We start from the raw sequence: 25099 nt of genomic DNA on the forward strand, positions 1-25099 counted from the left end.
CTGCAGCTCCCTTCCAGCCCCACATCTCTAGGATTTCTATGATGTCCCCAGCCCAGCACTGACCCAAGCCAGGGGTGAGAGGCCAGAGGCTCAGCAGTCCCGGAGCAAAGGGCCTTCCCATGTCGTGCAGCAGGGAGGACAGGATCCATGCAGGGGCATCTCCAGGGCTTGCGCAGCAGCACTGAACGCAGCCGCACTCCCCTCTCTCCCATCCCGGACCCTCAGGGCATCCAGTCCACCCAAGGCTGTCCTGGAGCACACCGCATGGGGCGTGGTGATGGAGCCAATGCTGCTGTAGGCTACCCTGGGCACTGCCAGCCCCAGCCTCACGTGGCTTTGGGCACGTCCAGACCTCGCTGCCGGCACTCGGGGTCAGGGAGCACCCGAGCCCTGGGGCAGGTGGGCGGCTGTGCCTCAGCAGAGCCCGGCAGGCACCCGCTCACCTCTGGCTGCCAGTGCCTGAGCGGGGCTGTGTCCCTGGCCCACATGGGACCATCCCCGGCAGCACTGGAGCCAGCATCAACACCGGACGGCGACTCCTCCAGCACCGCTTGGGCCTGGCCTTGCAGACGTCATTGCCGGGACAGCGTGTCCAGGAGAGGACTATGTGGGGGGGCCTGGGGACACAAGCTGGGCACCAGGAAGGGGCCAGGAGCCCCCTGCCCAGGGAAGGATGGGGGATGGCTCTGAAAGTGTGGGCAGCCATGGCAGAGGCACCTCAGCGCTGGGGATTGGAAAGGGAGATGGGACTGAGGCCCAGACGGATGCGGCGTCGCCCTCGCCAGCATGGAAGCCACACACGCTGGGGTCTGGTTTTGCCTTTTTTTTTTTAAACAGAAGTTTATGGTTATATGCAAATTAGGTCATTAAATGATTTGCATAAAATGTTCGCATGACAGCGACTAAGAGTTCCTAACTGCCCGCCCCCCAGAAGGTAGTAATCCTACTCACACTAGCACGCTTGCACATACGCCCGTTGGCATGCGCACGCGGCTCTGGGAGGCATGCTGGGTTTCTGTGCACACACATGCACGCGCACACACACACACACGCACGCTCCACTCTCTCCCCCCTGGCTGTGTGCACATACCCACCAACGCCCCAGCACCTTGCTTTCACAACTGCCTCGTGCCCACAAGCACGCCCCAGCGTGCTCCACGACAAGTTCGCACTTGCACACACCTGCTGGCCCCTTGTGCACAGCCCGCCCCTAGGCTCGCCGCAGCACGTGCTCACGCAGCGTCCCAGCCTGGTCCCGAGCACCACACAGCTGTGTCCTGCTGCCCTGCCGTGTACTCTGATCTCACACGCCGCTACCACCCACTGGCTCAGACACGCTTCCGCATGCCCCCGCCCTGCTCACGCCGGCCCGCTCACACACACACGCACGCTCACATGCATACCCAGCACACCCTGCCCATGCACACGCCGCATGCCCACGCTCCTGCGCTCACGCCCAGCCTCCGGGAGGTCTGTACATACACCAGGTCCTTGGTTTGGATCGAGTCCCAGCCGGCTCCTAGCTGTTGGTCAGGAAGAGCCGTCTGTGTTTGGAGGACGACCCGCGTGGCCGGCCCCGGCGCCGGCCCCTGCCCCGGCCGCCGAAGGGGCTCCGGCCAGCCACGGAGGGCTCCCCCCAGGGGGCATTGCCTGCAGTGGGCAGGGGGAAGCCGCCCTCCGGCTTGGGCGGTTCCAGCAGCGGGTCGACAGCCGGGCCGGCCTCGGCAGGGGGGGCCTGGCTCTGGCGCGCGCTGGCCCGCTCCTGCCGCAGGTAGCGCAGCTCGTCGCGGATGTCCGTCAGGACGCCGAGCAGGCGAAACTGGAGCTCGCGGTCGCGGGCCCGTTCCTCGCGCTGCGTGGCACGCTCCTCCTGCCACATGGCGAGCTCCTGGTGGTACAGCTGGTCCCACTGCTCCTCCAGGTCGAGCAGGCGGTGGATGTTAGTCCTCCAGCTCTCCCGGCGGCCCTCCCGCAGGCGGGAGCAGCCCAGCCCCCGTGGAGGCGCCGGGGTGGGGGTCGGATCGCCCTGGGGCGAGGCGGATGAGGGCAGGGACTCCTCAGTGAGGGCGCTGTGCAGAGGGGAGCGGGCCGGGTGCTCCTCCTCCGGCTTCTCCCAGGCGGGCCCCATCAGTACCCTAGGCAAAGCGCCCATCTCAGTGCCCGGCCCAACACCCTCCTCCTCGGGCTGGGAGGAATCGAGCACCCGGCCCAGGGAGGGGATGTCGGAGACCCCCTCGTGGCCCCAGTCCGAGTGACCATCCACGTGGTTGAGCGCATCCTCCGGCAGGGAGGTCACGGAGCCCTGCGAGTTGCACCGGCGGATGAGCATGGCCTGCCGCGATGCCTTCAGGTCTTCCTCTGCCGCGAGCTGGGGCTCCGGGCCGGGCGGCAGCGCCATGGCCCCGCCGTGTGCTCCGTCCATCTCCCGGCCTTCCCGCTCTTCCTCTTCCGACATGGAGGCATAGGAAACGAGGGACTCATTGCGCAGGGACGGCGACATGGCCGACATCTCTGGGGTCCGCAGCTCCGGTCCCGACTCGGCTGGAACAGAACAGAGGCTGAGTCCCTGCTTCGAGGCTTTCGGTGCTGCTGGCTGAGCTCCCACCCCCTCCGCCTGCCCCCAGGCTGGACCTCAAAGAGCATCATACTGCCGTGCTGGACCGGCACCATCTCGACCAGGATCCAGACCCTTCTGGAGCAATACGGTAGGAGGTAGAGGCAGGAGGCCCCCCCGCCATTGGCATCTCCTCCTTAGTCCCCCCAGCTCCCAAGGCTGGGGTCCCTGGTTCACATCCCTCCCCTTTATCATCCAGAGCCAGCTCAGGAAGTTTGAGTTTAGACGCATGCACTTCCAGCCTGCCCAGACTCTGGGCTTCAGCAGCCTCCCACGACAGCAAGCTCCACAGGTCGCTCCGGCAGCAGCATGTGGGTCCTTTGATCCACTGGGCAAGAGCTGCCTTTTCATTTCCTCCAAGGCCTCCTTGTCGTGAGGTCACGCAGGGAGATGGAAGGAAAGTGAGCGCCAAACTTCCCCTGGGAACGGAGGGAGAAACGGCCCGACCAAAATGCTGCCAGGGCCCAGAAGGCAGACGCGCTGAGGACAAGTCAGCCCGAGCTCGGCGCTCTGATCACAGACCCTTGTCCCCAGGTAAGCAGCGGGCAGCTTGGAGCCAAGGGGTATGTCTTCTCTTGACCTCTGGGCCCTAATGCATTCCTGGTGGGATCTCCCTGGGGTAGGGCAACAGCAGGGTCTAACACCAATTCCCCAGGTCTAATCCCCTGGTGGGTGGCGGCAATGCCCTCTGCTGCCACGTCTCTAGAGAAGAGCACGTTGCGCGGGAAAGCTGATCCATTACCATCCTCTCTGTGCTCAGGGCTCCCTGCAGGCGCTCCGCTCTCTGGATAGCCCACCCGTTGCCCAGAGGCCGCATCCCAGACCGCCCACTTAGCCATCGCTTACCTGAGCTGCTCTGCCCTTCGCCACGGCTGTATTCACAGATCACAGACGGGTCTGGGCTCTGGACCGCGAGCCGGGGCACGGCAGAGCCCTCCATGTCCGGCAGAGAGGACGGCTGCCCGTTGGTGTCTATATAGATGCTGGGGTGGCCGACTCCGGGCTGGAGGGACATGATCGAGTGCTTGGTCGCACCTGGGAAAAACAAGTCTGTGGAGCAAAGACAAAAGGACCTCAGAGGCCGATACTTTATCGATGGCTGTTCTACAGGCTTCACGGAGCCTCCTGAGAGAGGCAGTGGGCTCGGGCCCCTCTACAGAAACATCTGGGGACGAGACTAGTGCAGACGTGACAATCACGCTGACAAGCTACCGGTCTTGCCAGATCTGAACTTTCTCTCTAGGCTTTCTGAGTTGCCCTGTAGCACGGAGACCGTTCATCCTGCCGCTCTACGAGCATGGTCCAGAAACACAGGAGACCTCTCTCTAGCCAGCCTAGAGTGGTACTGGATTGCCCAGGACATTCCTCATGGCTTTTCATCTGTTATATATAAAAAAGGCACCCTGAATCTCAGGCTGGGGCCTCCCTGTCTTTTTACAGCACAAATTCAAACAAAACAACTGCCATGTAGTGGGTCAGACCATCGGTCCATCTTGCCCAGCCGTCTATGCCGCGCAGCGACAGATAGCACACGCCAAAAGGGAGAGTTAACAGGGCAGGACCTGGGCTTTCCCCCCCTGTTCTCCCAGTCGCAACCTCCAGCGTGTCAGATCTAGGACAGCGGTTCCCAATCTGTGGTATGGGTACCACCACTGGTATGCAGACAACCTGTCAGTGGTACGCGTTAACAGATTTATTGTAATTACTTTACATGACAAACATGTGCTGGTGGTACTTAAGGTTGTATTGTTTTAAAACTGGTGGTGTGCAATCTGTCAGAGTTTGGGAACTGCTGATCTAGCAAGTCCTGCAAACAGCAGTCTGGTCTCTGCTCTCACTGAAAGCCCCCGATCTGAACAGACAGGAGGCCAGCAAAGAAACAGGAAAATCAGGGTTGATCTTCTTATTTTTGCACTTGCTCCCTGAAGAGAGACCCTCTGAATAAAATTGTTTATTATTTTTTATTCAGCCCTTTTTTAAAATTTGCTTTCAATGTGTTGAGAGTACGATTCTGGTCCAGCCTGTCCCAGACAAGAGCCAGGTTCTCTTGGCTGTTGGTGGAAGGACCAATGAGATGAAATCTTTAACAAGTGTTTCTTGAACTGGAATTAAATGCGTAGTAACAAAAAGCAAATAAAAAAGGGCTTTTTGTTTTTGAACGTTTTGACATATATCGTGTCTGTTTAAAATCAGGCTTCTTCTCAATGAAGCCTCAGCTGGGGATGGTACTTCACCCCATCCCCAACTTCAGCAGGCTTCTCAGCATCATTTAAGTACAGGCTCAGCTTTAGGCTTAAGTGCCACTGGAATGAATGGGACTCAGGGAGACACTGAAGTGTGTGGGTCAACGGGGATGGCCTTAAGGACACGATTACAATTTGGAACAAGATAAGCACTCTGCTAAACTAGCATCTTCACTTGATGACAAATCCAAACACAATCCCTCAGCCGGTGTTTTCTTTTTGGATGGGGGAGAAGAATTTAATCAACCCTGCTATAATCAGAGGGTTTCTCTTCTTTACAGAGCCAATTTGAGACCCTTGCAAATGCAAGAAATCCCTTACCTCAGCCCATCGGGTATAGGCCGAGGCCCTTGCAAATGCAAGAAGCCCCTTAACTCAGCCCATCAGGTATAGGCCGAGGCCCTTGCAAAAATAAAAAACCCTTAACTCAGCCCATCGGGTATAGACCGAGGCCTACGTCAGGTCACAGCTGCAAACACAGCTGCTACGGGCAGGTCAAGTGGTCTCTGGCCATGCAGCTGCTCTGGCTCCAGCCAGGCTGGCCCAAGAGGATTCCCCTCTGGGTCACCATAAAGGACAAAATTCCCTTATCCCAAAACGTCCCTTAAAAAGGGACAAAACTGTACCGCCGCAGGGCGGACTGGATGACCTGTCCAGGTCTCTCCCGACCCCACTTCCCTAGGAGCCCTCCCAGCTCACAAGTCGCCTGTGGAAGGGCCTGGGCACAGTAGGTTTCGGGGGTCCTAAAACCCCCGGAGAAACAAAGTTCTGCTGATGCCGGGGTGGACGGCAACATCCGTCCCCCTGGCCGGGCCATCCGAGCAGCGCGATCCTGCGGCGCCGGGGCCCTGTGCTACCGCAGGACAAGGGAAAGGGGCTGCACTGCAAAACCGCGCTGTGCGTGCACGCGAGCTGGGCGACCCCTCGCTCTGCCCACTGACGCGGGACCGCCCGCGCTCACCCGGGTCCCAGATAATCTCCGGCTCCGAGTCGTGGCTGGCCTGCAGGAAGGTGGAGGCCACCATCTTCTCCAGGGGCGTGAGGCGGGGTTTGTGGAGCGGGCCGCCGGCCCGGTTCATGGGGAGATGCTTCTTGGAGGTGATCTTCTTCTTGACGTCCAGCCGCAGGTCGCGCCACTTGTGCTTGAGGTCGTCGATGGAGCGCTCCGTGTAGCCCAGGAAGTTGACGCGGCTCTGGATCTGGGTCCACAGCTGCTTCCGGCGCACGGGGTGAGCCCGCAGGGCCTCGGACCCGTACAGGGCGCTGAAGTGCCGCACCACATTCCAGACCAGCGTCTCCGTCTCGTCGTTGGAGAAGTTGGCTTTCCTCTTGCGGCCCGACGCTGGCATCGCCTGCGAGGCTGGAGGGGCACGAGTCGACCGCGGTCCCCGCTCCTCCGGGTCAGCTGCTGGGGGAAACAGGGGGCTGCGTGAGCCGCAGGGACCCGCGGGCCGCCCTGCCCCGGCCTGCCCCGGCGAGCTCTGGAGCGCTGCTCCAGGGTGCCGCGCGGCAGGGGGGCAGCTCATGCCCTCGCCCGGCCGGAGAGCGCCTGGGAGGGGAGAAAAGGAGAGGCTGGAGGTGCGTCGCCGGCTGCGCGGCCTGCCTCAGCTTCCCCGCCTGCGTAATGGGGGCAATGACCTCAGCGTCCCCATCCCTCTCACGGGGGCAGTGACCTCAGCGTCGCCCACCTGCACAACGGGGGCAAGACCCTCAGCTGCCCCATCCGTATAACGGCGGCCGGGGCTGACACCCCCTCCCCGGGGCGCGGCGGCGGCCCGCGCCCCTCCCCAGCCCCCGCGGCCCCGCGCAGCGCGGAAGATGGCGCAGGCCGGCGCGGGGCCGGGCCGGGCCGGGCCGTACCTGGGGCCGGGCCGGGCCGCGCTGCGCTGCGCACAAAGCCGGGCGCGGGGCGGGGCGGCGGGGCGCGGGGGGGCGCCAATGGCTCCTGCCTCAGAGGAACTCGCCTTCATTTCCTCCGCCCGCGCGCGCGCAGCCGGCTCGCTGCTGCCCTCTGCGGGCCCGGCCGCCCGGAGGCTCCGCGCCCCGCCCGCGCGCGCGGGGCTGTCCCCGGGTGCCGGCCTGCCGCCCCCCGCCCCCCGGGCGCACCTCACGGCCGCCGGCCCGCCCGCGCGGGGCTGTCCCCGGGTGCCGGCCTGCCGCCCCCGCCCCCCGGGCGCACCTCACGGCCGCCGGCCCGCCCGCGCGGGGCTGCCCCCGGGTGCCGGCCTGCCCCCCCCCCCCCCCCCGGGCGCACCTCACGGCCGCCGGCCCGCCCGCGCGGGGCTGTCCCCGGGTGCCGGCCTGCCCCCCCCCCCCCCCGGGCGCACCTCACGGCCGCCGGCCCGCCCGCGCGGGGCTGTCCCCGGGTGCCGGCCTGCCCCCCCCCCCCCGGGCGCACCTCACGGCCGCCGGCCCGCCCGCGCGGGGCTGCCCCCGGGTGCCGGCCTGCCGCCCCCGCCCCCCGGGCGCACCTCACGGCCGCCGGCCCGCCCGCGCGGGGCTGCCCCCGGGTGCCGGCCTCCCCCCCCCCCCCCCCGCCCCCCGGGCGCACCTCACGGCCGCCGGCCCGCCCGCGCGGGGCTGTCCCCGGGTGCCGGCCGGCCCCCCCCCCCCCCCCCGGGCGCACCTCACGGCCGCCGGCCCGCCCGCGCGGGCCAAAAAGCGAAGCCCCGCGTCTGAGGCGGCAAGTCGGCGGGGGGGCCCTCTGCCCGCTCCCCTGGCAGGAGACGTTGCGGCGGCCCCCGGGGCCAGCGCCGCTCGGCAGTGCCGACGCCCCGAGGGGCTGGAGCGGCCCGGGCCCGGATCGGGATCAGGCCAGGCCAGGCGGGAGGGCGGCCGAGGGCCGAGCTGCCGGCCGCGGGCTGGCCCCCGTGACGCCGGGCGAGAGGCGCCCGGCGCTGGTCGCGGGGCCCAGCGGGGACATGCCGGGCCCCAAAGCCCCAGCCTCGCCTCTCCACTGCCGCGGCCCCTGCGCAGAATACCCGGCTCCCGGCCCCGCTCTCGGCTGCCTGGCGCCTGTCCTTCCCTGCGGCCCCCCGGGCTGGGTCCGGTGCCCTCCCCTGCCTGTCGCCTGCCCCGTGCGGGGGCATGACCGTGCCCCCGGCAAAGCAGATGCGGGCTCCGGGGGGCCGTTGCCGTAGCTAAAGCCCTAAAGCGAAGTCTGGCACACCCTGGGCAGGGGCGCTGCAGCCCTGGGGGCTGGCCAGGCCAGCGGGGCTGCCAGCGTGCCATCCAGGGCTTCCCCGCGTGGTGTGAGGCTACAGCCGTCGCACTGGCTCGTGCACCCCCAGGCCTGGTAGGAAGCTCCAGGGTCGCCGAGCGCAGCCCCTCGCGCAGCTGTTCCTGCGTCGGTGCCCTCACCGCAGCCGGGGCGTTGCTGCTAGAACAAGGGACCGATCCCCCTCCCACAGCGAGACCCACCCCTGGGCAAGGAAGCGGATGCAAAACGGCCGGTCAGGATTTGCAGATCGGGCTGGGGGCACTGATCTCGACCCCCCGGGTAGAGCTGACCCTGCCTGGTGTGCTGCGGGCGCACGCGTAGGACAGCGCGTGAGAGTCGGGCAGCAGTGTCCAGGATGAGATCAGAAGGATGTTCGCCTCTTCTGGGCTGGTGGACGGGAGGTCAAGAAATGGCTGCAGGCTGCGAAGGTCCCACAAGTGGGGTCAACAAGCTGGGGACAAGCCCGGGTGGTTTCACTGCCTGGCGAGGGAGAACAGCAGACCCAGGTTTACTTCTCTGCTCAGTCCCTGACCTGGGCCAGACCCTAACCGCCCCAGGCAGAGTACAAGGGGACCGAGGTGCCTCCTCTTAGACCCTCCTGGCATCCCTGACCAACCACTCACGCAACAAGCGGGTGGGTCGTCCCCCTCCTTGCCGCTTTTGTCTCCAGCGCCCGCACGGTGCAATTCCTCGACAGTTGCACCACCTTGGCCCCGGTGTGATGGACGTGGGGGGTTGCCCGCATGTCGAGCCTGCTCTGATCCAGCCTGGGTCACTGCGGTCACCGCGAGAGGCTGCTCCTTCAGCTCGGGCACCTGTGAGTTGGTGTCTGGCTGCTTGGTTATAGTGTTTACCATCCAGATCAAGAAGCCAGCTGGGCTGGGCCAGCCAGGTCTCAAGCAAATAGCCACTCAAACCATCCGCTCCTCTATGGACGATGCTTGTGGCACCTTGAAGGCCCAAATCCCATCCCTGGGGGACCCCAGAGGCAATCAGGGCACGAGGAATAGCCACAAGCTTGTCATGGGAGCCTGGTAGAGCTCAACCCGTTCGCGGTCTGGTCTTGAATGGCTTCCAGTCCCGATTTCCCCGGACTTTGCCAGCCAGGGGAAGGGCCGAAGCATCTCCGTTCCACGCTGGTCCCGCCAACAGCTCCAGGAGCGACGACATGCCATTGCTGGGTGTGCGTTTGAGGGGGAGGGAGCTGGGATGGACCCCCAGGCTCTGCGCCTGACTCCACCTCTGCAATCAGCCATGCCAATGCGTCTGGCTAACGTTTCCCGATGGAGCAGGCCAGCCGATGGCCTAGGCTGGTTCGAGGCAACCCTGGGGAAGGGGATGCTGTCTGGGGAAGGGGGCGCTGGGCCAGAATTTAGGTTATTTCATAACCTTCGTGGCATCCAGCAGCTGCGCTAAGAGCAAGGGCTGTGGGTCTGAACGCCACTGAGAGCCAGGATGTTACGCTGCTCCGGCTGCCCAGCGGGACTGGGAAGTGGGTGTGAACGCCCCAGAAGCCGGCACTCGCTGAATCAGAGGATCTTAGAGAAGTGGGGCTCTCTGACCTTGCCACAGGGAAAGCAGGGGGACTGCAGCAGCCAACATCCTGCTCCTATGAAAGGTGGTAAATGTATGTTCAAGAGGCTGCAAAGGCAACCCCCACCCCTAGTCTGGACCAGTCTGACCATGGGGTAAAATCCCTCAATGCAGCATCGGTCTGACCCTGAGCGGAGGGGCAAGACCCTCTAGCCAGGGTCTTCCAGGGTTGGTCCCAGCAGAAGCCCAGTCCCCATCCCCAACCTGGGCTGCAGACGGTGCACAGAGAAAAACACCCCAACACATGGAGCTTGTGTTGGGAGTGGGGGCTGGAGGCAAGCAGCAAGGCCCCAAATCCTGGGAAATCCCCATGGTTTCCATTGATAGGGTGACGTAAGCGGAGAGCGCCGCAAAATAAAACGCATCCAAGCAGGGTTAGTTTAATGCGCCAAAAAGACATTTAAAGCGGTGGGAATTCCCGTCTGTGCAAACGCAAATACAGTTGAGGCAGCATAAACAGGCAATCTCGTGCCGGCTACAAGCGCCCTTCAACCTCCCGTTCACCCCAGCGGAGATCGAGGCGGTGGGTCTGGCTGTGGGAGGCCTTTCTGCTCGGTGCTGGCGTGACAGGTCCACTGGAGCAAGCAGAGCCCCCTGCCCACCCCCAGTAATTCCCCTGCCCATGCCCAAGGCCAGGATCCTGCCAAGCTCCCGGTCATGTGAGCCGCCAGTCTCAGACAATGGGCCTACTCAGGCGCTTAAAGTTAAGCATGTGATTGGCGGTGGGGCTGGTGCGGGGGCCGAGGGCGCTGCCTCGCGGCCCTTTCTCTCTCTCTCTGCTGACGGCAGCAAGTCACCGAGGCGCTGATCCAGCAAAGCACTTAAACGGCTGCTTAATTTTAAGCATGTGAGCAGCCTGGTGGCACATGCCTAAGTGCTTTGTTGGCTCTGTGCCTAACGAAGCAGCAGGAAGCCGAGGTGGGGGCGGGCGGGGGGGAAGTTTGGAAAGGCTGGAGTGCTCCGAACACGGCTCGTCATGGGGCGAGCGAGGTCCTGACATGCAGCAGCGGCCGCAGAGGGGCTTCTGGGCGAGTTTCTCTGCAGGAGATTTCTGCCACGGTCTGTGCTGCAGGATCTGCGTTGCCAGTTAGGAAGGATAATGGTGGCAATAAGCCTCATCCGAGCTGGAGTTTATTCCCTCCCTAAAAACCTCCCTGCTGCACAAGGCTCGCCTCTTTCTGGTGCGCAGAATCTGGCTGCAGTTTGGAAGGAGAAAGGGCTGGACTCTGCTTCTTGCAAACGGGGGGAGGCCAAATCTCACCTGAAAGCACAATGGGGAATGGACAATTTCACACAGGGAGGTGGCCACCCAAACGGCAACGCCGGCCTTGGGTCTTCGGCCTCTCTCGGCGCTGCACGTTCCCTCCGCAGCTGCAAGCGATAATACCGCGTGAGCCAGCTTTGCGCTGGCCTTGAGGTCCCACTGCCCGTCTGGTGCTTTGTTCCAGCAGCCTCTTGCAAGGCCGCGCGCTCTGGCCTCCATCCAGCCAAGTGTTCAAGCCGGTGCTTAATTTTAAGCACATGAATAGTGCTTAAGTGTGTCCCTGGCAGGGAGCCAACCCAGGCTGCAGGAAGCCAGGTTGGGTGGGGGGGCTTTGCTGAGCCCTGAGCTCGGTAGAGCTGAATTTTTATTTTCCCAGTGAAATCTGCTAAATGCTTAACTCAGATCCCATGCTTCGTGGTTACAAGACGCAACCTAAGGTACAACCGTGGCTGCATCTGACCCCAGCTTGCAAAGGGCTCCCCCCTGTCTCTTCATTTCCCTTCCTGCGCCCCTGGGTGCATATCTGAATCGGCTTGGGCCTCTCTCCAGCCCAGCTCTGAGCCACATCCTTCCTGCTGGGCGTGCGAGAAGTCCCCCCGCGTGGGTCTGAGCGCGCCGCTGAGCAGATGCCGGAGCAAGCAGGCAGCAGAAGACAGGGGGGTTTACTGCCAAGACGAGTGGGCGTGCAGATGAATGGCACTGAACGTGCTGTTCCCGTGGGCGGGTGAAATCTGCTCCGTGACTAATCAGGCCCCCACGGCTTTCCTCCGGTACCCACCCGCTGACAGCGACGTCCTCGCCAGGCGCGTGGATGCCTGCAGGCCGGCTCTCTGCAAGGGCAGGTCTCCAGCGCCCTGCCTGCACCCGTGGGCTATCCAGGCATGTCCTCTGGCTCCGATCCAGCGCAGCACATCAGCCGGAGCTTAGCTTTGAGCACGTGAATAGCTCAAAGTGCTTTGCTGGATCCTGGCCTAGCTGAGCAGTGGGAAGCCGCCTGGGGGTCCTGGCCGCCTGGACTCACCCAGCTCCAGGAGGTTTTGCATGGTCCTCAGCTGCCACCTCCCGTGTCTGTCGAGTAGCGGCCTGGGCAGAAACCATGGCCAGGCAGCATGTCCTGGGAGCCGAGGAGACACCGATGGAGCGCACCGGGCTGGCGTCGCCGGCATCGACAGAGGAGCCTTGGAAGAGGGAATCTTTTGATCGTGGGCCCCAACATCACCCCTGATTTGGGGTTTCTTGATGTGGACACCCCGCCAGAGAGACAGCCGAGGGCTTGGCTATCTCTGCTGGGGGGCAGGACGCTCAGCGTGTCTGACCCATGGAGGGGCTGTTATTGAAGCCCTTTGCTTTTCCTCTGGGGGTGGCTGCAGAAAATTTGGGGCTGTCACTTGCCTGCAGCTGCATGGGGAGGGCGCTACCCACGCCGCCGCGGCTCTGGTGCCTGGGACGGTCCGGCCGGCAGGCTGCACAGCTGGTGATGGAGCGGGCCCTTGGCTCCGGGCCACGGGGCTGTGATCACAAGCGAGCGATCACAGCTCTCAAGCGCCCTGCCCCTGCCCCAGCTCGGGGAATGGCTGGCCTTGGAGGTCCCTTTGAACCAGAGGCTCCCTCTCCTGCTCCTCTAAACCCTGCCGGGGCCACGGGCTCAGCTGGCATGAAGACAAATCCCTATGTTGTAGGATCCGTGGTCATCTCCTCCAACCCCGCTGGGATCAGGGACCCCCTGCGGGCAGGCGCAGACAGGCCGTTCATCAGGGCAGCCGCTCGCACCGGTGCAAGATGCCCCTGTTGCGATGGGGGAGTGCTCTCACTGGGGAGGGACTGGCACAGGTTGGTCTGGAGAGGAGCATCCTGAGGGGGGATTTGATAAGAGCCTGCAAATACCTGAGGGGTGGCTACACGGAGGATGGAGACGGACAGTTCTGCATGGCGGCAGGGAAGGGGGCAATGAGAAATGGGCTGAAATTGCAGCAGGGGACATAGAATCACAGACTCACAGAAGTGGGGTCGAAGGGACCTTGGAGATCTTCAAGTCTGACTCCCCGCCTGGGCAGGAGAAACACTGGGCTCAAATGACTCCAGCCAGGTAGGCATCCAGCCTCCTCTTAAAGCCCCCCAGGGAAGGATCCAGCACCGCTTCCCTCGGAAGTCGGTTCCAGCTCCTAGCCGCCCTGACCGGGAAGTCGTTCTTGTGGATGTCTGATCTAAACCTCCCCTCCAACAACTTGTGACTGTTATTCCTTGTTATGTGGGGGGGAGCTGGGGAAACAAGGTCTCCCCCAAACCCTTCTGGTCCCCCCTAGTGAGTTTATAGACGGTCACCAGGTCCCCCCTCAGCCTTCTCTTGTGGAGGCTGAACAGGTTCAGGGCCCGCAGCCTCTCCTCGTAGGGCCTGCCCTGCTGCCCCCGGATCATGCGAGTGGCCTCCTCTGGACCCTCTCCATGCTGTCCACATCCCTCCTGCAGTGCGGCGCCCAGACCCGGACGCAGTCCTCCAGCTGCGGCCTGACCAGTGCCGCACAGAGGGGGAGGATCACCCCCTTGGACTTGCTCGAGATGCATCTGTGGATGCACGACAAGGTGCGGTTGGCCTTCCTGACCGCGTCCCCACACTGCCGGCCCATGTTCATCTTGGAGTCAGTGATGACCTCCAGATCCCTTTCTGCCTCCGTGCTCTCAAGAAGGGAGTTTCCCATCTTACAAGTGTGCTGCTGGTTCTTCCTCCCCACGTGCAGCACCCTGCACTTGTCAGTATTGAAACACATCCTCTGTTTGTTAGCCCACCCCTGCAACCTGTCCAGGACATGGAAGTTGGAGAGGAGGGAGAACCGTTTCATGCGGAGGGTGGCTCAGCTGCCTAGAGAGGCTGTAGGACCCTCCTTAGAAATACTCCAGAGCAGGTTGGACAGACGCTTGGCTGGCACAGTTTGGGCAGGGCTGATCCTGCCCTGAGCTGGGTCGCTGGACAGCCCCGCCAGCCCGGCTACTCTGCGATTCTACAAATCCTCCCCTGCCGGTCTGGCTATTTTTTTCCTGTGTTTTGAGATTTCATTTTTGGCTCCCAATCAGCTACGAATTCTCTGGATGGAGCAGAGTCCAATCATTCCCGACTGCGGGGCAGTCTTCTCCCTCCCAGACTCTTCAGTCTGGGGTTTCAGATGCTCCCACATCCATTGCGGCATCCAACCCTAACCCTAACCCTGACCCAAGCCCGGAGGCCTCGGAGGTTAGATGTCCCTTAGTCTCACTGGCCCCAAGCCGACAGGCCGAAGGAGCAAGCTAGAGGGAAAGCCCGAGAGCCATCCCCCATCGCCATCCATTATGTAGCAGAGATCCTCGCACCGGGAGGCATTTGTAGACTCGCGGCGCCTGCCGCAGTGCAATGGGCACGTCTGCACCCTCAGCTACATCAAGCCATTCCAGGCTGAGAAGAAGGGAAGTCTTCCCCGCCACGTCAGTAAAACCACTTGGGCCAAAAACCACCTCACGGTGGTATCTCCCTTGCTGATTTTAAATGAGCGCGAATGCATTTCATGTTCCAGGTCAAATCAGGCAAATCATATTGATCGAGCAGAACTCGGTCGTTCCAAAACCCGTATCCATCGAGCAGGCAGAACTCAGTTTTCTAAACACCAAGTACGGCGCTAGCGACCGGCAAGCACCCTCCGTCCCAGGTGCCCAAGTCCATCAGCAGGCATCCTACATGGAGCCCAAGCACAGAGGTCTTGGGATTCGGATGCCCCCAGATGCCCCCGTTGCGCTTGTATTCCACCTGCTGCTACGTGAATAGCGATGCCCGGTGCAGGACGGCAGGGAACTGCGGTGCTGCCTCTCAGGCTCCCCTCCCCGCCGAGCAAGTGTGCCAGGTCCCCCTTCTCCAGAGAGAGCCCCGGGGGCTGACAAAAAGCCAGGCGTGTTTGCAGCGTCCAGGGAGCCCCTCTGCAATTCTGGGGAAGGATGGAGAGGGGAGGCCGGAGCACTGGGGCCCTGAACAGCTGCCTGGAGCTCTCCTGCAGGCCGTGGCGCGGGCAGGCCGGGCCGGGGCTGGGGAGGGCTGCGGAGATGCCAAAGGCGGCTGGTGGAGGGCTTGCCGGCCAGTGTCACCCCCCTAGGAAATGAAGCGCCAGTAAAAAGACTCTGCTGATGCAGCTCAGACGTCGCAGGGGCAGTTGGAGGAGCCCTGAGTGAGCCCCCGGGCTTGGACTTGCCCCTCACAGATGCAGGGGAGGGGGCAGTTGTGTAGTTGGCGGGGGGGCGGCACCAGGCTCAGGGGCTGCTTTGCGTTAACCTGGGAGTCAAACCACCCCTGACGCCATCCCAGCTGTCTTTGCACCCCCCAGCTGCACCTTCTGTGCTGCACGGCTCAGAATTGGGCCCTTCTGCCTCGCTGTGCCTCAGTCTCCCCACTGCCGGGACGACACGGGCACCAAGTGTCGGTGATGGGACAGTGCGTGGTAATAGTAGCCGAGCTGAGTCGGGGTCAAGGGGGCCAAGGGGTCATCCTCACCCGCAGGCCGGGGGGAGAAGAGGGGAAAGGAGCTGCCGGCTCTGTAGCTTCCTGAAATACTTTGCAAACGACCGAGAGGGAAGGGCGGCGGGGAGGGGACTGCTGCTGCACTGGGAAGCAGCTGCCTCGGGGTGCGATTGCGTTATGACATCATCACACGGCCTAGTACGGTGATGTCATCGTGCTGCTGCGCTACACGGGTGCCTGGAACCAGCCTTGCCGCGGGGCCTGGGCTAGCCAGACCAGAGCACGGCCCCGATCAGCACGCAGGCCGCGCTGGCTGGAGGAGCTTGGAGCAGCCCTAGCCCCGGGCAGTCCGGCCATGCCCCCGGTCGGCAGTGCCCGAGCTGTACGGGGAGAGGGAAGCAGGCATGGGGACAGCCCGTACGTCAGCTCCGTACCGGCTGGTGAGATTGTGCACAAAGGGGCTGTGCATCCACGGTCAGCACCGCTGGGGCAGTGCTCAGGGGCCTCCGACGCAGGCTGGTTGGTGGTGCAGCACTGGGGGGGAGATGCAAGAGAGGAGCAGGGAGACCTGCGCGGCTGCAGCAGCCTGAGCACCGTGGGCAGCAATGGAGAGTGAGTCCCCGCACCTTGTGCAAGCCCCTGTTTCTGGTTTGGCCGAGACCGTGGATGCCCATGGGGACAGAAACCCCAGACCCCAACTATCGCGGTTTCCAGCCCGGCTTCTTCTTGCTTCTCGTCTTATCTGCAGCCTTTCCAGAGATACGGTGACAGAGTACGGTCTCGCCTAGCTGTGGTGGCAGAGACGCCCGTGGGGAGTCCAACGGGTCTCGGTTCAGCCCCTTGCACTCGCACAGGTGCTGCCTCCCCCTAAATGCTGCTGAATCGATGCTCAGGCTGGAGAGACGTTACCAGCCCCTGGTCCTCCGATGAAGCTCATCAGAGCAGGCCGTGAGCCCCCCAAGTCTGCGTTAACATGGAAAAACAGGGCTGGATCCCAATCTCATTACCACGGATGTGAATCCAAAGCCAATTAACAGACAGATCTGAGGATTATAGCTCAAGATCCAAGTGTGTCCTGTAGTCAAAATATCTAGTCTGTTCCTGGCAGTAACGTCACGCGGGAGCAGGACCCGACCGTCTGGAAGTCGGGGTCCGGCGCCAAGGCCTGCAGCCGTTGCTGAGGGGTTGGGGTCCTCATCTGGGACTCATTTGCAAGGGCCAGATGTGGGGGAAGCTTGTACTTGTCCTGCTCTTCCCTGATGCATAAAGGCAGGTTATAATGGAAAGTGAGGGCTCTGTGGGGCTGCTGCCACGGCTGCCGTCCTAGGCGCGTGTCCGTACCTACCCTGCGAAAAGCCGAAACTGCGCAGAACTGTTTTCACAGCTTAAATCAGGGGCGGGCAATTATTTTGGGCAGAGGGTGGCTTACTCAGTTTTGGCAAGCCATCAAGGGGCGCATGACAGGCAGCCCCGGGCAGAGAAATATTAATTTTCTAAATTTTTTAGGGGCCCCGCGGGCTGGATAGATTGGCCTGGCGGGCCGCATCCGGCCCCCGGGCCGCATTTTGCCCACCCCTGGCTTAAATGCATCTGCTGCGGCAAAAAGTAACGGGGCCGATGGTAGCAAAGCACCGGCGAGCCGGCCACGTCTCAGCAACGGGGAAGAGAACGGCACCTCCCTGAAGTCATCAGTTGTGTGCAGCTCTCCTCTCTCCCCCAGGTCATATCTTTTATTGGGCTGCTTATATAGCTGGGAGAGATGCTGGCGAGGTTTCCAGTGCAAAGTGCCCCCGGTGACTTTTGGTCACCCCCATCATGGACATACAGGCGGTGGCTGGTGGTTACTACCTGTGGTGAAGCAGAGGAAGCAGGCCAGTTGAATGAGCCATAATGAGCCATTGCCTGTGTTTGGTCCGTGGCCCGAAAAGCGAGTTTCTGGAGAGCGTGGGCAGGGGTCCCTTGAGGACACGGGCCGAGAGGTCAGATGTGCAGCGGCTGCTCCGTGCAAACTGCCCTCCCACTGGTGCCTCGACTCCCCGATGGGACTGGGACCTGCCCCGGCGAGGACAGTGCCCAGCCGCAGCCCCGCACGCAGGGGGAGGCTGGGGGCTGGTCCCTTGCTCGGCTCTGTGCTTGCGGAGCCGGGTGGGGAACAGGCTCCCCAGTCCCCAGCAGCAAGGAGCTCCCAGCACCAGCTCCGTGACCACGGGGCAGTGCTGGGAGACCCTTATCTCTCAGCACCAGCCCTGCAGTCGTGGGGCCAGCACTGGGAGTCCCTTATCACGATTGCGGGGCGGGGGCTTGGAGCTCCCTGCTGCCGGGGCAGGGGGACGTAGTCTCTTCCTGGGCTCTGGGGGGCAGAGCTGAGGGCCGGGAGCAATCTCCCACCCCCTGATGGATGGATGACCGGGAGCAGATTTGCTCCTGGTCAGTCATCTACATGAACACTACTGTGCCATTACGGATTAAAAGTAAATTTGCTACTTGCGTTTGCAGGTAGCAAATTTACTCCTGATTAGCGAGGCTTATGGCATAGTAAGCATGTGCACGTATAGACATGCATGCTCACTTTGCAGTAAACTAAGCTACTGCACAGTTAAGTGTCTTGTGTAAACGCGCCCTGATACGGTTATTTGTAGTGTCTAAGACTCATAGAAAAGCCAGGCCAGCAGTCCATACCAAACTGACCGCCAGGTAAAATTCCTCCCTGTCTTCATTGCAGCACCGCTCTGTGCCTGAGCAGAGGGACAAGACCCGGTAGCCAGGACCCACAGTTTTAAGTCCCAGCAGGAGCATTGGCACAGCCCAGTCACAGTGATGGGGGTGTTGCGTTGTGTTACTAATGCCCAGGAGCATCGGTAAGTGCTCCGAGTTGCCCAGATGCGACATGCCAATGGATGGGCATCCCTGGAGCCCCAAATCCTCCTTGCCAAGAGCTGTGGAAACTCCCTTGCAAGTGGGACCTGGGCCTGCTCTGCTCACCCTCTGCCAGGACTGGCTGGCACCATGCAAAGGACCCCAGGACCTCCAGGACTGCGCAGTTCCCAGCAGATTTGATAGCTGCAGAAAAGGGTCCAGAGACAAGCAACACGCCTGGCCAAGGGGTTGGAAAGCAGCTGTGCAGAGAGAGGCTGAGATCTTCAGCTTGGAGAGAAAGCGATTTGGGGGGACGGGGCAGCAGTATGGGGGAACTATAACTTGGAGACGAGCCATACGAGGGGTTTTGTGCTTTGCCCCCTTCTTCTTTCAGAAGTCCAGCTTCAGGTGAGTTCACCAGTCTAAGGCTCCTGAGGAAAGGGAGCGTATCTCTGCAACGTCACCGTCAAATGCGTGTAGACGGCAGAGCGTTGTTATGTGGTCCCCAATTTGATCAGGATTGCCACAGTCACATTTTGCACAACTCCGAATACACTGCTTGTGCACCAAGTGACCGCAGTGGCCATGCCCAGTTCGGATCTACTTGAGAGCCTTCCTTGTTTCCCCTTTCATTTAAAGGCAGGAAATTCTCCCCCGGGAGTGGGCTGCAGCCCTCATGGTGCTGCAGACCTGGCAGGCACTGCAAGCAAGACTGGAAGCCAAGGAGACATTGCCCCTCTTGGCACTGGGGAGGAAGGAGGGCACATCCTTCCTATTTCTCACCCGTGTTGCCTTCCCACGGGGAAAGCAGCTGGGTGATGGCATCCCTCTGGACCAGGAAGAAGCAGCGGAGGGTTTCCCTGTTTCAGGCACTTTGTGGTACTGTGGAAATGGCTCTGGCAGCACAACGTCTAGCCTAATCGCCACGCACATCCCAGCTCCCACAGTCCCCATGGAAAGGAGCCTGAACGCCGGCCAGCGGGCAGCGATGGGGGACACGCAGCGTGGAGCAGACCCAGCTCCCGGCAGGAGCGCACGCACACGTGCGTGCACAAGTGTAGCGCCCCGGCTGAGGATGGGTGCTGTGAGCCCTGTGTGACCACACCGAGAGCTCAGTTCTCCCTCCTGGGCTTTCCCCACCTAAGCAAGTGTGAAGGGTTTGGGATCGCACCCCCAGAGCCGTAGGCTCAGCCGGCCAAAGCAAGCCCCAGGACCTTCCCTTGCCTGGCAGATGTGCCTCTGAAGCACAGAGCCCACGTTTGACCTGGAGCCTCCTCCTAGCAGCCGAAAGCCGAGCAGGGCCGGGGTTGTGGGTGCAGTGTGCCCATCCTGGCTCCCCCCGGGCAGGTGGAGGGAGCAGGAGCGGTGGAGCCGGCGGGGTTGCTATTGCAGACCCATGGCGCTAGGTGGGGGGGAAGAGCCTCCAAGCTGCCATTTCCCGAGCAAAGCTGGGTGCGAGTCAGCCCCTGCCATTTCCAGGAGGGAGAAAGTGGGGGTGGGAGCCCAGCAGAGCGTGGGAAATGGCTGGGGGGCTCCGGCCCAGGCGGGGCTGCTGCTCAGCTCGGCCGCGGTCCGGGGGCACGTGGGGGCGAGGCCCGGCAGGAGGCCCCAGGACCGGGGAGACTCTGGCGGGGAGGCCCCTGTGAGCTGCAGCAGCTGCTTGTGGGGGGAGCGCCCTCCCCGGGACTGGGAGTCCTGGAGGCGACTGTCCTTGGTGCGGACACGGCTTAATCTTGCTTTGCGTGACAGTGGGGTTGGGCGGCAAGGCTCCTCTGCAGAGCCCAGCGCTGGTGGGCAGGTGGGAAGGGTGGCACTTGGAGGTGACAACCGGGGGCTGCAGTCGGCTTCTGCCAGGTGGAGGTTTCCTCCTGCCGCGGGCTGGGCCCTCCTGGGGTGCCCTGGCTCTGAGCTGCAGGAGCTACGGCTCAGGGCCTTTACACTGGGGAATGGGGGTATCCCCAAGCTGGTCTAATAAAAGATCTCACATTTCCCCGAAGAACCGTGTCTGCCTATTTCTCTAGAAAGACACGTACTTGCAATCCCCACCTCTCCACTGTAAGGTGGGTGGGTGCACCATTAAATACCCACGAATTGCTGAAAGCCGAAGCACTGCGGGATGGGGACCTCGTGTCACGTGAATGTCATGTGTGTAAAAGCCAGCTGCTGCCTGCAGAGATGCGATGTCTGTTCATTTGAACTACAACTCCCAGGAAGCCCCCGGAGCTGGGGGAAGGTGGGGAGGGGGCAGGGGGAAAGGGAAAAGGAAAAGGAAGTGTCGAAAATGTTCGGTAAAGGTAACAATAGCGAGCAGTTCCTTTCTTGTAGTTGTGTGTTGGCGCGCAGCTTTGTTTAATGCTCTGCCTGCGTAGGCTAGTGCCTTTTCCTTACCCTAACCCTAACCCTTCAACTCGTGACAGGCCAGCTCCAGTGCTGACATCCCGTGTATCAGTGTCCAACGAAAAGGGCAACAGGGTCATTTATTGTAACAGGAAGTGTGGGTTTCTTAGTGCAGTTTTAAGATGTGGGATGGAAAGTTTCTGACAGAGGATGTATATTTATAACTCTATATAGAAACATATTTTAATAAAAAAAACCCATGTGTGACAGGGTCAGGATATGCTAAAATAGGGGATGCCAGCAACCACCGCTTTAGCCTGATACAGGCATCTTGCCATTCCCGGGTCCAGATGAATTTTGCATTATCGGGGAGCTTATGTAAAAGACTCACGATCTGGATCTAGACAGGTCACAGGGGTGGGTGGAGGAGAACAGGATGGGATTCAACACTGACAAGTGCACGGTGCTGCACCTGGGGAGGAAGAACCGGCACCATACCTACAGGCTGGGGAACTCCCTTCTCGTCAGGGCAGAGGCAGAAAAGGATCTTGGTGCAATCATTGATGCCAAGATGAACATGGGCCGGCAGTGTGGGGACGCGGTCAGGAAGCCCAACCGCACCTTGTCCTGCATCCACAGATGCATCTCGAGCAGGTCCAGGGGGGTGATCCTCCCCCTCTATGCGGCACTGGTCAGGCTGCAGCTGGAGGACTGCGTCCAGTTCTGGGCGCCGCACTGCAGGAGGGATGTGGGCAGCATGGAGAGGGTCCCGAGGAGGCCACTCGCATGATCAGGGGTCAGCAGGGCAGGCCCTACGGGGAGAGGCGACGGGACCTGAACCTGTTCAGCCTCCACCAGAGAAGGCTGAGGGGGGATCTAGTGGCCTGTTACAAACTAGTCATGGGGGATCAGCAGGCACTGGGGGAGTCCCTGTTCCCCCAAGTGCTACCGGACGTAACAAGGAACAACGGTCACAAGCTGGCAGAGGGTAGATTGGAGATCACGTCCCAAAAAGTTCACTTCCCTCCAGAAAAGTTGACATTCGGGAGTTTTAATTTTTAAGTTGGCTCCCTTCAGCATCTTAAACACTGCGGTCAGTCACAACGATACCATCCAGGTACTCCAGGAAGGAGGTCCCCTGCAAATGCACTAACACGAAACCCGCAAGTCTCTGGAAAGTACTAGGAGCATTACATAACCCGAAAGGCATACTGTTACACTCAAAAAGTCCCTTTTTGGCGCAGAAAGCTGTCTTAGCTCTGGGAGCACGTGCACCGGCCCAGTGGCCAGCTCAAGGGTGGAGCAGCATCAAGCTTTGGCCAGGAGGGCTGGTGTGTCGTCAGTCCTAGGTCAGGGATAGGCATCCTTAACGGTAACATCGTTCAGTCTTTGATAATTGACACGGACCTGCACACCTCTGGCTTTCTTCTGCACCAGCGCCCCAGGGGCAGCCCGTGGGCTGAGGGGGCCTGATGATACCTCCTTCCCCATCTCTTGCAGCTGCTGGTCATGCTCCAGGTGGAAACGGGTGGTTCCTCTTCTAGGCCCCGTTTGACCGGTTGGCATTGCCGGTATTCATCTGGTGCTTTGTTAAGCCTGTATGATGGGATACTTTGGGAACAAGTCTGTCATTTCTAAACAAGAGCCCGCCTATTGCTGACAGCTCTGCTTCAGGCTGGTGATAAGGTACATATCTTGCAGGCCATCCTGCATTAATGGCTTGTATTTCTGTTTGGAAAGCCCAGTCTTGTGCCGCGGCAAGCACAGTCTATGTTTTATCAGGAGCCAGGCACATTTTCTTTAACAAACTGACGTGCACAATGTCTTACTCTGGGCCTGGCTCCATTTCTGTTCTGTCAAAAGCTCCGGAAATATTTATCCGCCACCACTAAGTCTTTCCCTAGTTTATAATCTAACCTTAAATCTTGTAACTGCAATTGAAAAAGCAACCTCTGTAATCTTGGAGGTGTGTCAGGCGCCTCCTCCTTTTGCTCTTGCCACCAGTGGCTTGTGACGTGTTTCGGGTAATGCTGGTCTCCCGAACAGGAAGATGTGGAACTTTTCACGTCCGTGCACCAGAGCTCAAGCCTCTGTTTCAGTGTGTGCAAACTGACACCAATCGTCATACCGACACAAATGTGTGCACACCGATGCTCAGTTTTAGTTAAAGCCCCGGATGCACAAGCTATGGGTCTCTGATGCTCCCCGCACTTCTGCATGAGCGTGGCCCCTAGCTCTACCTTAAAGGCATCTGTCAACAGTTCTGAAGCGCCAGAGCCTTTTGTTATAAGTGTTTCAGGTTTCTAAACTTCCTATCATGATGTCCTTCCCACAGCTACTGCTCATTTTTGTGCAGTAAAGCTCTACGCCTGCTGCATTTTTTTGCATCAGATTAGATACAGACTCCACCACAAAGTTTACTGTGCCCAGAAACTTTTGCACTATTCACTAAGGAATGAGCCCAGGCTGTTGGTTCATCTCTTTCCTCAATAACTTCCTGAGCAGCCAGTTTCTCTGTTCCTGCTTTCAGGCTTTATCTTAGAGCTAAAGGCATTTTTCTGGGGCGTGTATTGTAGGAGGATAGGGGTCAGGCAGCTCAATCTTACAGTCTCGGTTCAGCTCCCCAAACCCCTCAAATTTGAAATTTATCTTCAATTTTACTGTGCCCCTCTACAGTATATATGCTCTGTATATAAGACCTAGTATTTGACAAGCTTTAGCTCTAATGTAGGTACACGTTTTCCACACTGAATTTTTTCTTGACCCTTTTTTACCTTTATCTCCAGCTCACATGTGCCAACAGTAGAAATCAACTTCCCACTGTAAGCTCAGAGCCTTATCTGCTTTTTGCAAATGCTTGCTTTCTTTCTCAGGGCCTTTACAATATAGCTGGGTATAGCACTGGCTTGTGCACCTGCATCCAGCTTAAAAAGTCCCAGGATTTCCATTTGTTTCCGGCATATTCCAGTCTTCTGATGAGACTGCCGTGCGCTACTCCTGCACACAGCTCCTCTTGACGGCTGTTGCAGTTCACCTGCTTGCACGCGCTGTTCCTTTCCCTGCCCGCAGCCCCGTTCTTTGCACATGCTAGCAGAACGGTTCAGTCTCTTGCATTCGTTGCAGTGTCGTTCAAAAGCAGGACTTTGCCGCGGTACGTGTTTGTTACCACGGCGTGCATGGCTCTTCATGTGGCTTTTCTTAAGCGCTCGCTGGGTGTGTCTACATGTTCATTAATGCTCAGTAGTTAGTGTACATTTAGTTTAGTACTTGCTTAACGAAATACTAAACGTGCAGTAACTACAGTTACTGTGCAGTAGTGTTGGCGCACAGTTTTTTAGTGATGCTTACTGCGCAGTAGCGTATTAGCACAGTTTTTTGCCCGGCACACTATTGTGCACTGTTATTAGGCTACTGCTCCCCTCCAGATATGGCCTCACAGGCGCTGCAGAGAGCGCAATAGGTCTCTCCCGTGCCGACGTCCGACGCTCCGGCGCCGGGTCGCAGGGCGAGGCCAGGCGTTGCGTGCAAGAGCTGCCGAGTGCCCTCTCCTGAAACTCACGGTCAGTGAACTGCCTGCCTCCAGAGGGAATCTCCGCCTGCCTCGGGATGATGCGTGTGAGTCAGCTACCTGAGATCTAACTCAGGGGCAGGCAGTTATTTTGGGTGGAGGGTCTATGTCAGGGGTAGGTACCGTTTTTTGGCTGGAGTGCCCAGCTCCCACTCGGTCTGGAAGGCCTTCAGGCACTCGGGGCAGGTGGGGCGCTGGGCTGTGTGGGTCCGCTTGTGCCTGCGGTGGTGTGTGTCCTCTTGGGCCGGTCAGGGTGCTGCGGGTACCGAAGCGCTGCCCGCACTGGGCACAGGGTACGGGTGCTCCCCGGTGAGTGTGCACTGGTGCTTCACAAGCGCGGCCCGGCGCCCGAATCGGCACCCGCAGTCTGGGCAGGCCTGCAGCCTCTCCCCGGCATGGGTGACCTGGTGCGAGCTGGAAGCCCTTCCCACAGTGGGCGCAGGCGAAGGGGTGCTCGGCCGAGTGCACGTGCTGGTGCGATGGCCAGGTAGGAGGCGGTGGCGAAGCCCTTGCCGCAGCGGGCGCGCTGGTGGTAGCGCAGCCCGTTCTGCGTGGCGACGTGGTGCCCGCAGTGGGGGCAGGCGCAGGGGCCCCCCCAGCGCAGTGGCCCTGCCCGTGGGCCCACAGCGCCGTGCAAGTGGCGAGGCGCCTGCCGCAGTGGGTGCAGCCGTGCGGGCGCTCGCCTGAGTGCCGCAGCTGGTGCTGGGCCAGGGCGAGGCACTGGGCTAAGCGGCGCGGCCACCGGAAGGGCCGCGCTCCCGAGTGCGCGGTGTGCAGGCTGGCCTGCTGAGCGAAGCGCCGGCCGTACCGGGGGCAGGCGAAGGGGCGCTCGCCCACGTGGGTGCAGTGGGGAGCTGCTGTGACCCCCGCTCCGCCCCTGCTGGCCCGCGGCCTGGCCACGCGTCCCTGCCCTTGTGTCTCTCCAGCGGG

General features: G+C 61.0%; 1 protein-coding gene across 11 annotated transcripts; it reads right to left on the reverse strand.

The window, feature by feature from the left end:
* Positions 1-808: 808 nt before the first annotated feature.
* On the reverse strand, positions 809-7861 carry LOC149865212 (uncharacterized). 11 transcript variants are annotated; one of them, XM_090048093.1, is made up of 4 exons: positions 7484-7861; positions 5819-6262; positions 3461-3664; positions 809-2541 (listed from the first exon to the last, which is right to left on the reverse strand). In XM_090048093.1, exons 2-4 carry the CDS (start codon positions 6204-6206, stop codon positions 1520-1522), a joined length of 1614 nt encoding a protein of 537 aa, XP_089904219.1. In that variant the 5' UTR covers positions 6207-6262; positions 7484-7861; the 3' UTR covers positions 809-1519. The 11 variants fall into 11 exon arrangements, with proteins under 11 accessions (XP_089904219.1, XP_089904216.1, XP_089904220.1 ...); XM_090048090.1 differs by having other exon boundaries at positions 5819-6265; positions 7484-7860; XM_090048094.1 differs by lacking the exon at positions 7484-7861 and adding an exon at positions 6964-6987.
* Between the last annotated feature and the right edge of the window lie 17238 nt (positions 7862-25099).

Source organism: Crocodylus siamensis, chromosome 5 (assembly GCF_052110815.1).
Source record: "Crocodylus siamensis isolate JL-2025a chromosome 5, ASM5211081v1, whole genome shotgun sequence".
Taxonomy (NCBI): Eukaryota; Metazoa; Chordata; order Crocodylia; family Crocodylidae; genus Crocodylus; species Crocodylus siamensis.